The sequence below is a fragment of the Rhinopithecus roxellana genome, chromosome 15, assembly GCF_007565055.1.
Source record: "Rhinopithecus roxellana isolate Shanxi Qingling chromosome 15, ASM756505v1, whole genome shotgun sequence".
NCBI lineage: Eukaryota > Metazoa > Chordata > Mammalia > Primates > Cercopithecidae > Rhinopithecus > Rhinopithecus roxellana.
This window is the reverse complement of record NC_044563.1, coordinates 56,281,439-56,295,848: the sequence shown is the minus strand read 5'-3', so window position 1 is coordinate 56,295,848 and position 14,410 is coordinate 56,281,439. Positions and strand designations below refer to the sequence as shown.

General features: G+C 39.3%; 1 protein-coding gene across 2 annotated transcripts in view; it reads left to right on the top strand.

Annotated features, from left to right (window-relative positions):
• The window catches only part of UVRAG (UV radiation resistance associated), a 335,339-nt gene that overhangs the window by 71,658 nt on the left and 249,271 nt on the right, over positions 1-14,410 (top strand). Inside the window, exon 5 of one of the 2 annotated variants that reach the window (XM_010366787.1) lies at positions 2,154-2,228. The exons of the other annotated variant lie outside the window; for it this stretch is intronic. Coding sequence (XP_010365089.1) covers positions 2,154-2,228 — 75 coding nt within the window. The remainder of the gene's footprint in view (positions 1-2,153; positions 2,229-14,410) is intronic. 2 annotated transcript variants of the gene reach the window in all.

Sequence of the window (14,410 nt, the reverse complement as noted above, 5' to 3'; positions counted from 1 at the left end):
AAAGAGAATTAAAAATTACACATAATTCTTCTGCCCAGCTGTAACTATTGTTAAAGTTTTGGTGAATATAATTTTAATCTTTTTTTTCCCCAGGTATATATGTGTAAAAATGTTTTATGTTTATAAAATTTCAGGATCCTTCTAATCTTGAGACTGCTTCCATAATGTTTTCTGTTTTCTAAGATGAAAAACTCCTTGAGATTGATTTACAGTTTTTATTTTAAGTTTATGATTGCAGACTCATCTTTTGGTATTGTGTTCAGTTCAGTGAATGATGTGGATAAACAGGGAGTATGTGATTAATTTTGCTTTCACGATAGAGGTAGGAGATATGGAAGTCAGGGAAATGTTCACAGGAATTTTCTGCTGCTGGCTTTGACTGTTTTCCATCTCTAGGTAGAGAAAGGAGAGATTCTATTCTGGTAGTCCTTCTCGTCTTTCCCCCACTTGAACTTTCACTTAAAACCTTCAGGGCAGAAGAATTTTATTTAATTGTTTTGCCACAACTCTTTCTGATGAATTAACTAAATCTATTTATATATTTCATAGTTGGACACTTTATACTACTTCGAGTTTTTTTTTTCATCTGAGTTCCTTAATTTTTTATTTTTTTTATTATTTATTTATTTATTTATTTTTTGAGACGGAGTCTCGCTCTGTCGCCTAGGCTGGAGTGCAGTGGTGTGATCTCGGCTCACTGCAACCTCCGCCTTCCAGGTTCAAACAATTCTGCTTCACTCAGCCTCCCTAGTAGCTGGAATAACACATGTGCACTGCGGCGCCCAGCTAATTTATTTTTCTTTTCTTTTTCCTTTTTTTTTTGAGACAAGGTCTTGCTTGGTCGTCCAGGCTGGAGTGCAGTGGCGCGATCTTGGCTCACTGCAAGCTCCGCCTCCCGGGTTCACGCCATTCTCCTGCCTCAGCCTCCCGAGTATCTGGGACTTCAGGCACCCGCCACCACATCCGGCTAATTTTTTGTATTTTTAGTAGAGATGGGGTTTCACCGCGTTAACCAGGATGATCTCCAGCTCCTGACCTCGTGGTCCGCCCACCTTGGCCTCCCAAAGTGCTGGGATTACAGGTGTGAGCCACCGCGCCTGGCCCCAAGTTTTGTATTTTTAGTAGAAACATGGTTTCGCCATATTGGCCAGACTGGTCTCATTTCTGACCTCAAGTGATCCGCCCGCCTCCGCCTTCCGAAGTGCTGGGATTACAGGCGTGAGTCACCGGAGCCTGGCCTCAGTTCCTTAATTTTTACAGTTTTATTCCTTCCACCTTTTAAATGAAGTTTAATTTGGGATGCACTGACTGAAGCTCACCTCGTCTGAAATAGAGTGGTTTGCAGACAATAATAAAAGAGAGTGGTTTAGGGATTGGATGCTATTGCCTTTAAAAAAATTGTCTTTTTGAAAATCGAATATATTAATCTTTTATGTTTGTTCTAAGGCTTCATTTTTTTTCTTCTTTTTAAGACGAGGTTGTGCTCCCTCACCTGTGCTGGAGTGCAGTGGTGTGATCATGGCTCACTGAAGCCTTGACAGCCCAGGCTCCAGCAGTCTTCCCACCTCAGCCTCCCGAGTAGCTGGGACCACAGGCGTGCACCATCACGCCCGGCTAATATTTTTTATTGTTATTGTTATTTGTAGAGAAGAGGTCTTGCTATGTTGCCCAGGCTGGTCTTGAACTCCTGAGCTTAAGCTATCTATCTGCCCATGTCTGCCTCCCAAAGTGCTGGGAATATAGACCTGAGCTATGGTGCCAAGCCTAGGCTTCATATTTTAAAAATTACTTTTAGACTTAATGAATTGTGTTTTCTTTGGGTTCAGAGAGTGTAGAATATGCATCTGAATGCCCTATTGTTCAGGAATAGCCATTCTGTAACAACCTCAGGAAATGTTTGTGAAAGATATGTGAGTGATGGTGCCTGTGATGGCATGTGATAGTTTTGCAAGGCCTTTGACTAAAGCAGGAAATGCTGAATTGATCTCCTGATCTTTTGAATAGTGATTGGTTTTCTGCTGGTATGTTTAGATGTAGTCAGCCTGTTTCTCAGTATTGAAGTAGATCCTGTTATAACTGTCATTCTCTGGTTATATTAAAACATGATTGGAATAAAAATAACAAATACTGACGGTATTTTTCTCCCCTCTTAGATTCATGCCCGAAACCAAAATGAAATAATTTTTGGGCTGAATGACGGCTACTATGGTGCTCCATTTGAACATAAGGTGAGAGGATCCTTCTGATGTTATGAATTTTGTTCAGTGCAGGTGTGCCTTGCAGGTGTACAGGGTAGATATAATCCTGAAAAGCTCTGTGTAAATAGAATCATGCTTTAAATTTATTGCTTAGTGTGGCTTAAGGTGAATCTTTTTAATGTGAAAACTCATTCTGTAAGGCACATAACCATCCAGTCCATCTATTCTAAATCCAGATTATATTAATTTTTCTAAAGGAAATCTGGAACTAGCTGTTTTCTCTTATTCTACATAATTCTTTGGGGGTTAAGAAAGGATGGCAAATTTTGATCAAATGCAATACAGTTTTATTAAATGTTTCAGATCTCTCATAACTTTCAATGCATTTAAGAAACTATGAATCAGCTTGTTTTATAGTCAGCATTATCTCTACATCTAAAAGTTATTAGAGAAAGGAAAAGGAAGTGAATTCATATTTACCAAGTACCTACTATCTATGGTACTGTGCCAGCTGATTCTTGTCCTTTTCCCCAGTTAATACTGGCCAAAACCAATGTGGTATGTTTTGTCCTTTCCATTTTATAGTTAAGGAAAAAGGTTGTTTGAGATGAACTTCATAGGTTCATCCATCTAGCTGAGCTGAAATTTCAGGCTGCCTGCCTCTAAAGCCTGTGCTTTTTCTATTCTACTATGGTGTTCTACTTAGCAACCCTGTGCATTATTTGCTCTTAGTGATCATGTTGCTTCATAGCTCTTGGTTGTCTGAAATGCTATTGCTTAGAGTACTTCATTTTTTTCAACAACATTTTGTTGAGTGCCTGCTGTATGTCAGCCGCTGTACTGTACTCCGAGTGCTAAGAACACAGTGGTGAGCAAATGGATAATTTCCTGTTGTTGTGGAATATATGGAGGAGGCAAACACTGATACAGTAATCTAACAGATAAACATGTAAACACAAATGGTGGTAAATGCTATATAAGCATATAAGGAGGGCCTAACCTATTCTAAGGGCTCAAGAAAGGTCTTCTTGGGGACTTGACTTTTAAAGCTACGCTCCAGATGATGATTAGAAGTGAACTGTGTAAAGGGAGTAGGGGCTGAATAGAGAGAATATTTCAGGCAGTGGAGGTTAATGTGTTGGAAGACGATGAAATAGAAGGGAACATGGTGAGTTTTAGGGACTAAAGGAAGGTCAGAGCAATGAAGGGAGAGTGATATCCGATGGGGCGGGAGAGCTAGGCAGGGACCACAGCACACAGAACTTTTAAAGGATTTTACCCTAAGAACAGGGTCTGTGTGAAAGGATTTTTAGCACAGCAGTGATATTACCAGATTTGCGTTTCAATAATTTCATTCTGATTGTAGAAGAGGCAAGAATATTTGTGGGAGATCAGTAAGGAGGATCTTACAGTGTATCAGATAAGAGATGTGATGCTTTGAAACAGGATGACAGCAGAACAGAGAGAAGATAGATTTAAGAAAGTTTTAGTAGATAAAATTATTAGGACTTGCTGATGATTTGAATTTAAGGCATAAGAAAAAGGAGGTGTCATGGATGACTTTTGGGTTTCTGGCTTAGATGAAGTAACTGGATGGAAAAAGGTGTCAGGCACTGAGAAAACTAAGAGACACTGGAGGAAAACCAGGTTTGGTGGAGGCAGATTGTGAGTTGATATTTGATCCTGTGGAGTTTGAGATGCCTTTGAGACGTCCATGTGTAGATGGAAGTAGGCATTTGGATATATGAGGGTCTGAAATTCAGAGGAGAGGACTGGGTTAGAAATATTTATGTGGGGCCAATGACAAACAGTCATTGAAGTCGTGAGTGGGGATAAGATGGGCTAGGAACAGGCAGTACTGTAGGAAGAAAGGGGGCTAGGTGCCCGAGCCTGGAAGACCTCCAGCTTTTAAAGGCCACATAGACAAGGGGGCACCAGAAAAGATAGAAGAAGTGGTCCAAGGTAAAGAGAGCAAAGTTTTCTGTAGAATCTCAAAGTCCAAAGAAAGAAAGGGTTTTGTTGTTGTTGTTGTTGTTATTGTTATTGTTTGTCTTTTTGCTTGTTTTTTAAGAGGAGAGAGTGATCAAATAGGAGGACCAAAAATTGCCCACTGGATTTACCAAAATGGAAGTTATTCAGGTGACTTCTTCAAAATTCAGTTCAAACTCTGATAGACAATTTTCTTTATTTCAAAGCTCTCCTCTTCTAAGCATCAACATGCTATGTATACCTTTGACATAGGATATACCACTTTGCACCTAGGCTTGTCTTTCTTCTTTTCTAGTCTGTAAGGTTTTGAAGGACAGATTTCTATACATAATATTGAATTCCCAGCATCTCCCACAGTTCTTGGGGTATGCAGTTTGCTTAGTAAAAGTGTTTGTGATTTAATGAAATAATTATGGGACTACTACTGCTGCTGTTCATAATATCTCATGTATAGGGTTAGCTGTTCTAATACTGTTGCAGCATTAAGTTCCTCCTGCAACTGGTATAACTCACCTTTTAGGACAATATCTGGCACATATAATAATAATATTAATAGCTAAAATGTATTGAGCATCACTGTATGTCAAACACTGTAAGAGCTTCACATTTATTATTGTATTTAGTCCCCCAAGAACCTTATAGCCAAATCCTCAGAGCTGTTGAGGATTTGAGTAAGCCAATAACTAATACCCCTTTCTTCTTCTCCTGAGTTTGGAGCAAGTTCAGAAGTAGGTGATAGTCTGTAATCCCAGTGGATTTTGGGAGGCTGAGCTGGGAGGATCACTTGAGCTCAGGAGTTCAAGACCAGTCTGGGCAACATAGCGAGACCTCGTCTGTACTAAAATTCAAACAAAAAATTAGTCAGGTGTGGTGACATGTGTCTGTAGTCCTAGCAACTTGAGGGGCTGAGGCGGGAGGATTGCTTGAGACCAGGATGTTGATGATGCAGTGAGCCCTGATGGTGCCACCGCACTCCAGCCTGGGCAACAGATGAGACCCTGTCTCGGCGGCGGGGGCGGGGGCGGCGGGAAGGATAGGTGATAGATAAATGGAGATCAGAACATTGGCTTTATTATTAATAAAACTGATGGACAAGTGTGGTTTAAAATCTGTGACTGACAGTTTTGCTATGACTAAAAGTGCTTGTCGATTCCTTCTATATACTTCTGCCTGGACTGAACCTCCCCCACAAAATAACGAAACAAATGAAACCAAAGTCTTCCTCTTACAAGAACAAAGCCTGAGCCTCCAAGCCAGAAGCGCAGTTTGTATGCATGGTTAGATAGGTTGTTTCTGATTGCAGATAACCTAGAAAGAATTAAGCCAGTCACGCATAGGTCCATCTCTGAAGGCCAGCTGTCAGATCAGTCATCTGCTGGTCCTGGAGAGGAGTGAGTGGAGGACAAAGAGAAGCTGCAATTGCTCTTTTCATGACCTTTTCTCCTGAGAAATGGAGTGGGGCATTTGTCTCCTCTGTAGGAACATGGGAATGCAGAGTAAGTGTTTCTCTGTAACAGGAATAGTAGCTAGTATTTAGTGAGCACTTCTGTGCTTGCACTATTCTAAACGCTTTACACATTTTACCTTATTTAAACCTCACACTTGGCCTTTCATAGAAGAGGATGCTGGTACAGAGAACTTAAGTAACCGTCCCCAAATTACACAGCTCCCTAAGTAGCAGAGCTGCGATTCAAAAGCAGATGGTCAGTGCATGCTTATTGAATATATGATCGTAATAAGTGGTGTACTTTCCCCTATTGTCCTTCAGTTAGTGAGCTTTGTTAATGGGTAAGTTCAGCAGATCTTGGCTCCCTTTACCAGCTTTCAAATGAACACCTGACGTGTAGACTGAACCTTAAAAAACCTTTTTTGCCTTTTTTAACAAAGCTGCAAGCAGAGTTTCCAGTCAAGATGACATTGTCAGTGTACACTTTGAGACCTTCCTTAGCACCAAACAAAAAGCAAGGATTGATGAAATCAGAGAAATGTAAAAGAAATATTCCTGGCCGGGTGTGGTGAGTCACACCTGTAATCTCAGCACTTTGGGAGGCCGAGACAGGTGGATCACAAGCTCAGGCATTCACGACCATCCTGGCCAACATGGCAAAACCCCATCTCTACTGAAAACACAAAAATTAGCCAGGCATGGTGGCGGGCGCCTGTAATCCCAGCTACTCTGAGGCTGCAGCAGGAGAATTGCTTGAACCCAGGAGGTGGAGGTTGCAGTGAGCCGAGATCATGCCACTGCACTCCAGCCTGGGTGACAGAGGAAGACTCCATCTCAAAAAAAAAAAAAAAAAAAGAAAAAAGAAAAAAAAAAGAAGAAATATTTCTTCCTAAAACAAACAAGAAACCAAGGCAATAAACATCTCCTGAACAGAAATGTAATAGAAACACAAAGAAGTGGGAAAAAGCAGAAGACTCGGGCCTTCTGGCCGTGCTGCCCAGAAGTAGACAGAAAGATGGGCTTCTCAGGGCAAAAATGAGCACAAAAAGCTGAGTGGGGCTCTCCCTATTACAAAAGGGGCCGAGAAAAGACAGCTTAGAGAAACTGCAGAACTTTAAGAATAATCCTAAAAGGGGAAATTTGAAAAGCTACCAGCGAGAAAGGAAATACTATTACTTACGAATTAGGCTGATGGCAGACTTCTCATCAACAACAGTAGGTGCCAGAAGAAATATGTCTTCAATGCGCTATTAATTATTAATTCTGTTTCTAGTAAACTTTTAGTCAAGAGTGAGCGTAATTTGAGACCAGCTAGGGCACCATAATGAAATACTATCTCTATAAAATTAAAAAAAAAAAAAAATTAGCCAGGCATGGTACATGCCTATAGTCTAAGCTGTTTGGGAGGCTGAGGTGGAAGGATTGTTTGAGCCAGGAATTCAAGGCTGCAGTGAGCTCTGATCGCACCACTGCACTCTAGCCTATGTGACAGAAAAAAAAAAAAAAAAGTGAGGGTGAGAGAGAGAGCATTTTATTGACTGATTGAGACAGAGTCTCACTCTGTTGCCCAGTCCCACCTCAGAGTAGCAGGGATTATAGGTGTGAACCGCTGCACCTGGCAGGGATAGTTTTAAATGCATAAAGATTGAGAGTTTACTTCCCACAGACCCTTTACCCATGCTGAATGATGCAAATAGAAAATGCTACCAAATGGAGCATATAGTATGTAAGAAAACAGCAAGGGGTATACAAATGGTTAAAACATTAGTGAATTTAATTTCTGACTATAAGCTAACAAACAAAAATAAATATCTGATAAGCGTATGTGCTTTAAGGTGAAACAAACCTGGCCATTGTTATTCAAAATGTGTAGTCTGGACCAGTGCTCATCTAGGAACTGTCTGTCACAATCTGTGGTGAGCAACGTGGAAAAAGTAAGGGTAAAACTTTCAGAACTTCTATAGCAATATGACGTTATTGTGACTCTTCATTGTGTTTTACGAAAGTATCAGTTCACAATGGAATGAACAACAACAACAAATCCAGCCAACGGGTCCTACCCCACAGAGAGTGAAGAGCATTGCCCTAGACAACAATCATGAGAGTAGGTGTTCAAAGGGTTAAGACTCACTGATGTCACTGATTTGTTTGGGAGGAGGATAAACATAGTAACCAGCTTTAGAATTTGCTAGAAAAAACTGTGGTCAAGTGTACATGTTAAAAATTTAAGGATACCTAGTAAAGGCTAAAATCAGAGGGCTGGGTGTGGTGGCTCACCCCTGTAATCCCAGCACTTTGGTCTCGAACTCCTGATCCCAAGTGATCCGTCTGCCTTAGCCTCCCAAAGTGTGGGGATTACAGCTGTGAGGCACCGTGCCCAGACCCTATAATCCTAGCACTTTGGGAAGCTGAGGTGGGAGGATTGTTTGAAGCCAGGAGTTTGAGACCAACCTGGGCAACAGAGAGACTCGCGTATCTACCAAAAAAAAAAAAAAAAAAAGATGGAAAGCAGAGATTATGGATTTCTAATTAGCAGAGGAAAAAAAGAGAACAGAAAGGATAGAAAGCTTTGTCAACTTGGTAGGAAACAAAAAAGGAAACAAAAGGTAAAAAGAAACATGTAGTGTGGGGGTAACATTAAGTCCAAATATATTTGTAGTCACAATAATTATAAATGGATGTCATATAGGTTTGAAGTATTTCGTTTAAAACTTTAAAAATGCTAAAGCAACAAGGCTTTGAGAACAGGATTAAATTTTAAGAATGAGTATTTTATACAGAAGAGGAAAAGTTATTCTTAGGAAGCAATGACAGAGCACATTTTAAAGCAGCTTTCAGTAATGCCTAAAATTTTTGTTGGACCAGTTCTTTGGCATTCTTCTTTTTTACATTAGCTGTGGCCAGAAACAGTTTTATTATTATTGCTACTGATTATGTTGATGCGAATACTCCCTCTGTCTGCATTCTTTTCATATGTCCTCAGCCACTATGGATCTAAAAGCTGAAATTACTTATCTGTTCATAACTTTTCCCTCCTTATTTATCCGCTTCTCCCAAAGGCTTTACATCTTTCTGTTGAGTGTTTAGGAACCAGAATCTCTTAACTATAGAATACAGTGGCTAAGTAGTTCATTTTCACTTCCATAAGTGTGTTGGACACTACTTAATATACTGAAAAATTGTTCACTAAACACTGGATTTTAATCCTTTTTTCAGTTACCTCTTCTGGCATTATTAGGGAGTGATACATTCTTGTTACTTGTATATAGCAAAATGGTCTTTATTTGGCATACAAATGTGGCAGTCTTTTTTTTTTTTTTTATTAAAGGAAAAAAAAATAGAGATGAGGCCTCACTGTGTTGCCCAGGATGGTCTGGAACTGCTGGGCTCAAATGATCCTCCTACCTTGGCCTCCCAAAGTGTTGGGATTACAGGCGTGAGCCACCACACCTGGCCAGATACTGCAATCTTAAGTGTTTAATAGCAATTCAGACAAAAGATAAGTTGAATAAGTGATGATACAGATTTTTATCTTGGTTGTAAAAGTGATTCATGATTTTTTTTTCCTGGTAAAAATTATCAAACACCTACTATGAGCCTATTAATAAACTAGGTACTGTGGGATACAAAAGTATAAGACGTGGATTCATAAATTTATTTTCTTTGTTGAGGAGATAAGACAGCATATATTCCAGAAGACATCCAGTTTACAAATGAGTTTAGTTTGAACAATTGTTTTTGGTGTCATTTGTTTGCATCTTGCGAATCATGTAGGTGAGTTATAGCAGAACCTTAAATAATTTGAATAGCACTTCAGGAAGAGGTTTTAATGTTTGGTGACTATTGGGAAGCAAAGAGGAGCTTTGTTATACCTTGAAGTTGTGGATGGAGGTTGGTGAATAAGGCTGGGTGACCTGTAGAGATTTCTACATGGGTTTTCTAGGTGGGTTTAACTGCTATGATGGTGATTAGGGGAGGATGAGAAAGAAAAGGTTGTTGGGCTATTAAGCTGGAAATCTTTCAGACCCCCATTCAGGATTTTATCTTTAATGTATACAGGTAAGATTATCTTTGCCTGAATTTCCTTTTGGTGACCACTCTTCTTTTATGGGACTGCTGACAGCTACTTTTTATGAATGCACAGTCCTAGTCATTAGGAATATGGTTATTGGAGTCAGATTGATATAAGTTTAATTATAGGCACTCTTGGCAACTACTACTCCAGTAAATGGAAACTTCTACTGACTAGATCCTATGATAAGAGGATTTATCCATATGACTAAATCCTATGATAAGAGGAATTATCTCTAATTCCTCTATGTAAGAGGAAACATCTCTAATACTTACCATTGTATTAACACTATATCTCTAGCACAGTGCCTGGTATGTAGTAGGCTCTCAATAAAATTTTGTTAGTGAATGAAGGTGAATGCTTGCGTGTTTAGGGCTATCAGGCTATCATAGCAATACTTGAGAATAAAAATCTTGAGTAGATGATATTTGTTCCACCCTGGGTTACCCTCCAGCCTCAACTTTTGGTATTTATTTTTATGTAACTCATAATGGCACAATTACTCCAACTGTTGTGCTAGTGATAAGGCGCAAAAGCATTAGACCAGTTGTTATAACACTGGAGTGAAATTACTTATAGACAAATCTCTGAAGATTAAAGAGCTATGAAGATAAGTATATAGATATATAGAGATATAAGTAAGAATTTCATTTTCTGATTAGAAGCTATAGCAGTAATATCTTTACAGTCCAGTAGATGGCAATACTTTCTCATTTTAATGGAAAAAATTAGCATAGACATAGAATCCAAGTCAAAAGGAGCAAATCTTTGTGAATGAAAGAAACTCAGGATATTGAAATAGCAATCTGGTGATGAATTTCACAAAAATAACCATATAACTTGATTGTCTCAAGTACATAGGCTGAGATTGAAGATTTAGGTATAAGTTGTTTCAGGATCTGTTTTGAAAGCCTGCACAAATGAAAACTCATTTTATATTTTTCAATTTGTTCTGGCACTGTGCTTCTTGAGCAAATCAATTAACTTCTCTTAGTTTTAGGTTCCTCATCTCAAAAGTAAGAAAATCCTAATTAGCTGGATAACACTGCAGGGAATATTAGTTATCTAGCCCAACACTCTTATTTCGTAGATGAAAAAACTGACGTTCAGGGGGCTTATGATTTATTGAACTTGACATGGCAAGTTAGCTCCATACTACAAATGATAACTTAGACATAGCTATAATTTATTTTATTTATTATTACTTTTGAGATGGAATCTCATTCTATCACCCAGGCTGGAGTGCAGTGGCATGATCTTGGCTCCCTGCAACCTCTGCCTCCCAGGTTCAATTGATTATTCTGCTTCAGCCTCCTGAGTAGCTGGGATTATAGGCAATCACCACCACACCCAGCTAATTTTTGTATTTTTAGTAGAGATGGGGTTTCACCATGTTGGCCAGGCTGGTCTCAAACTCCTGACCTCAAGTGATCTACCCACCTCGGCCTCCCAGAGTGCTGGGATTACAGGCATGAGCCACCAGCTGCTATAATTTATTCATCTCTATATATCTCTATACTTAACCTTCATAGCTCTTTAATCTTTAGAGATTTGTCTATAAGTAATTTCACTCCAGGCTTATAACAACCTTAGAGGAAGGTAGGGCCAATTTATCATGATTTGCTTAAAAGAAATTGAGTCACAGAGGGGCAAAGTGACTTCCTTTCACCCCTTGACTTGGTCATTTCTTTTTTTTTTTTTTTTTTTTTTTTTTTTTTGAGACGGAGTCTTGCTCTGCCACCCAGGCTGGAGTGCAGTGGCCGGATCTCAGCTCACTGCAAGCTCCGCCTCCCGGATTTACGCCATTCTCCTGCCTCAGCCTCCCGAGTAGCTGGGACTACAGGCGCCCGCCTCGTCACCCGGCTAGTGTTTTTGTATTTTTAAGTAGAGACAGGGTTTCACCGTATTAGCCAGGATGGTCTCGATCTCCTGACCTCGTGATCCGCCCGTCTCGGCCTCCCAAAGTGCTGGGATTACAGGCTTGAGCCACCGCGCCCGGCCGACTTAGTCATTTCTATACAATGAATTGCCCCTTTCCCTTTGCTCCTGAAGCCCTTTTGACATACCTCTGTTAGTAGCTGTTGAGTTTATTATAATTTTTTGAATTGTATATCTGTCTCTCTTTCTAGAAGGTATAAACCGTATCTTAACTTTGTATCTGTAATACCAGGCTCAGTAGCAGGCATCTAATAGGTATATAGTAAGTACTTACGGAATAAAAATGAATGGCCAAGATACTAGGATGGAGTTGTGGCAGAACCTGGATCAGAACACATCTCTCCCTCTTTATAGGCATGCACTTTCTTCATTATGCTATATCACCTGTGAAGAGGTGATGTGATAGAAGATTTTCATCATTTAATTCTTGTTTGAGGTTTCTTCCATCATTTAATTTCACTCTGATTATATACTGTTAGCGGTATCTCCTTTAACTTATAGCATCTTAGGTGGACAAGTAGTAGTATTTTCATTTTCAGGATAAAGATGCTGAAACCCAGAGAAGTTAAGAGATTTCCATGTAGTTAACTTTGTAGAACTGAGAAATTAAATAGATGGTTATTTCCTCTTGCTAGTCATACTAATGGATACTAACTTGTTTCCAAAGCACGTCCCACTCAGTATGCAAGCAGAACATCATTCAGAAGTAGGGATTAAGTGTCCCAAGTAAAGCCAATATTTTAATAACAGGGACCTGGATATGGTATATTTCTATCCAGGTCTTTTAGTACATTATCAAGCAAAAGTTGGAAAACCATTTAAAAAGTCCATTCCTATGCATATTCTGTTTAGTTTTCCTTTCTCCTGCCTTACAAAATAGAAGAAACAAAGACTGGGAAAATCCTCAGGGGCTGTTGATAATAGCCCTTGCTTTATTATAAAACATCTAGAGATCTGAGCCCAGATTAAATCCAGGGTAAAATTTTATTTCTGAACTATTTGAGCTGGTGTGATTGTGTACTAACAGTATTATACTAGGTAGGTATAGAGTTTTTATTTTTTTTATTTTAAAATATTTTTCCCATTTCTCTTCTCAGGAATACAGAGCTTTCAAAAAACTACCATTGCCAGTTTTCATTTACTGAGTGCCTGCTATGAGACACTGTATCAGATAGGTTACATATTTGTATTTAATCTGTATATAACAGACCCATGAGGTAGTTCTCCTCCTTTTATGAGTGAAGTACCTTAGAAGAAAGCATTAAACTACTGACCCAAGCAAGATGGCATAGGTGGTGAAGAGCAGATCCATGATTTGAGCCCAGGTCTGATTCATTTGAAGGCTTGTTTTCTTAACCACTATGCTGCATGGCATCTCCACATTTCTTCCCACTTCATGTAGTGTGACAGCATACAAAGTCTCCGCCTTCACATTAACCAACACAAAGCATAACTAGTTGTGCATTGTGGGAATCAAATGAGAGAATACACATGTAAACACTTTGAACAGTATCCCAGTGCTTTATTCTGCAGACTTTGGGCATTTATTATTGTAGAATGGGCATGCAATGCCCCTGAGACCATCAACCCACTGAAGTCCACAAAAGTTCCACACATTAGTCACTGTATTTGGCTTCCCTCTAAGTCTTTTTTCCCCCTTTTCTCTTGGATCGAATTAGCTTTTGACAGATGTTTGGAAAATCATCTTATCCTGTAATTCATATTTATAAACCCTGCTGCTGCAGTGTGGTCCCCATTCTCTCTCTTCATTGAAGCCAGAGAATAATCTGGGACAACGCCACGTTTCCTGTTATGAATTTGGAAGATCTTGTCTTCTTAGCATAATTTTTGAGCTTTTGAGAACTTTTAATACTCTAAAATTCAAAGCCACGTATGGTTCTTCATATAGATGTTTTAGATTCTTGAGACGTAAACAGAAACAGAGCTCAACTTGTTCTCACCAGGGGATTCAGAGAGTTTAAAATTTTGTTTAGTTTAATATTTTGAAAACTTGTTTTCACTATTCTTGTTTAGATTTGTGTAGAGGGCATTTTTGAGCCCCCTCACCCCATCCTGTAAGTCAGTTTCTGTTTCAACTGTTGTACAAAGCTGAGAATCTTCTCTCGCTCTCTTTTTTTCTCTCTCCATGAATGCTCATTAACATACTGTCACTGTTGCCTTCTCTTCCTTCTCTCTGCTTTCACGGTTATAGTAATTTGGGCATACATCCTTTCTTCCTATTAAGGCGTATGCTCCTTAGGGCTGAGGTTATGCCTTACTCAGTCTTAAAGTCTCAGATTTTGCTTACTGAATATTTTTCCATGAGTGAATGAAGTCTACTAGGATCACGTTGTTCCCATCTCTGTTTTAAGGTAGACTTTTTGCTTAAGGGACGGCTACTTTAGCAGGGTTACTTTCAGTCCTCATGTCATGGAGGAGCATTGAAGGCACTTAGTCCACTTCATACTTGGAGTGTGTGCCTGTGATTGTGATTATTTTCTGAGTGTATTTGAAGTATGAACAAAACATCTTCATCTCTGTTGATCTAAATTTAAAATCATTAATTTTAGTTTCAGGATCTGTACATCTTTGCTTAATGATACTATTCTTATTTCTCAGTGCTTCTCACTGTTTTAAAGGAGAGGAAAAACATTCTTTGTTGTCTCAAACATTGGGCCAAATCTGAGGGGATGTATTCATTCAGCTCAGGTTAATTGTCTAAGAAGAGGTCTCACCTTTCTTCCTTAACTACTCAGTATCTGGGTT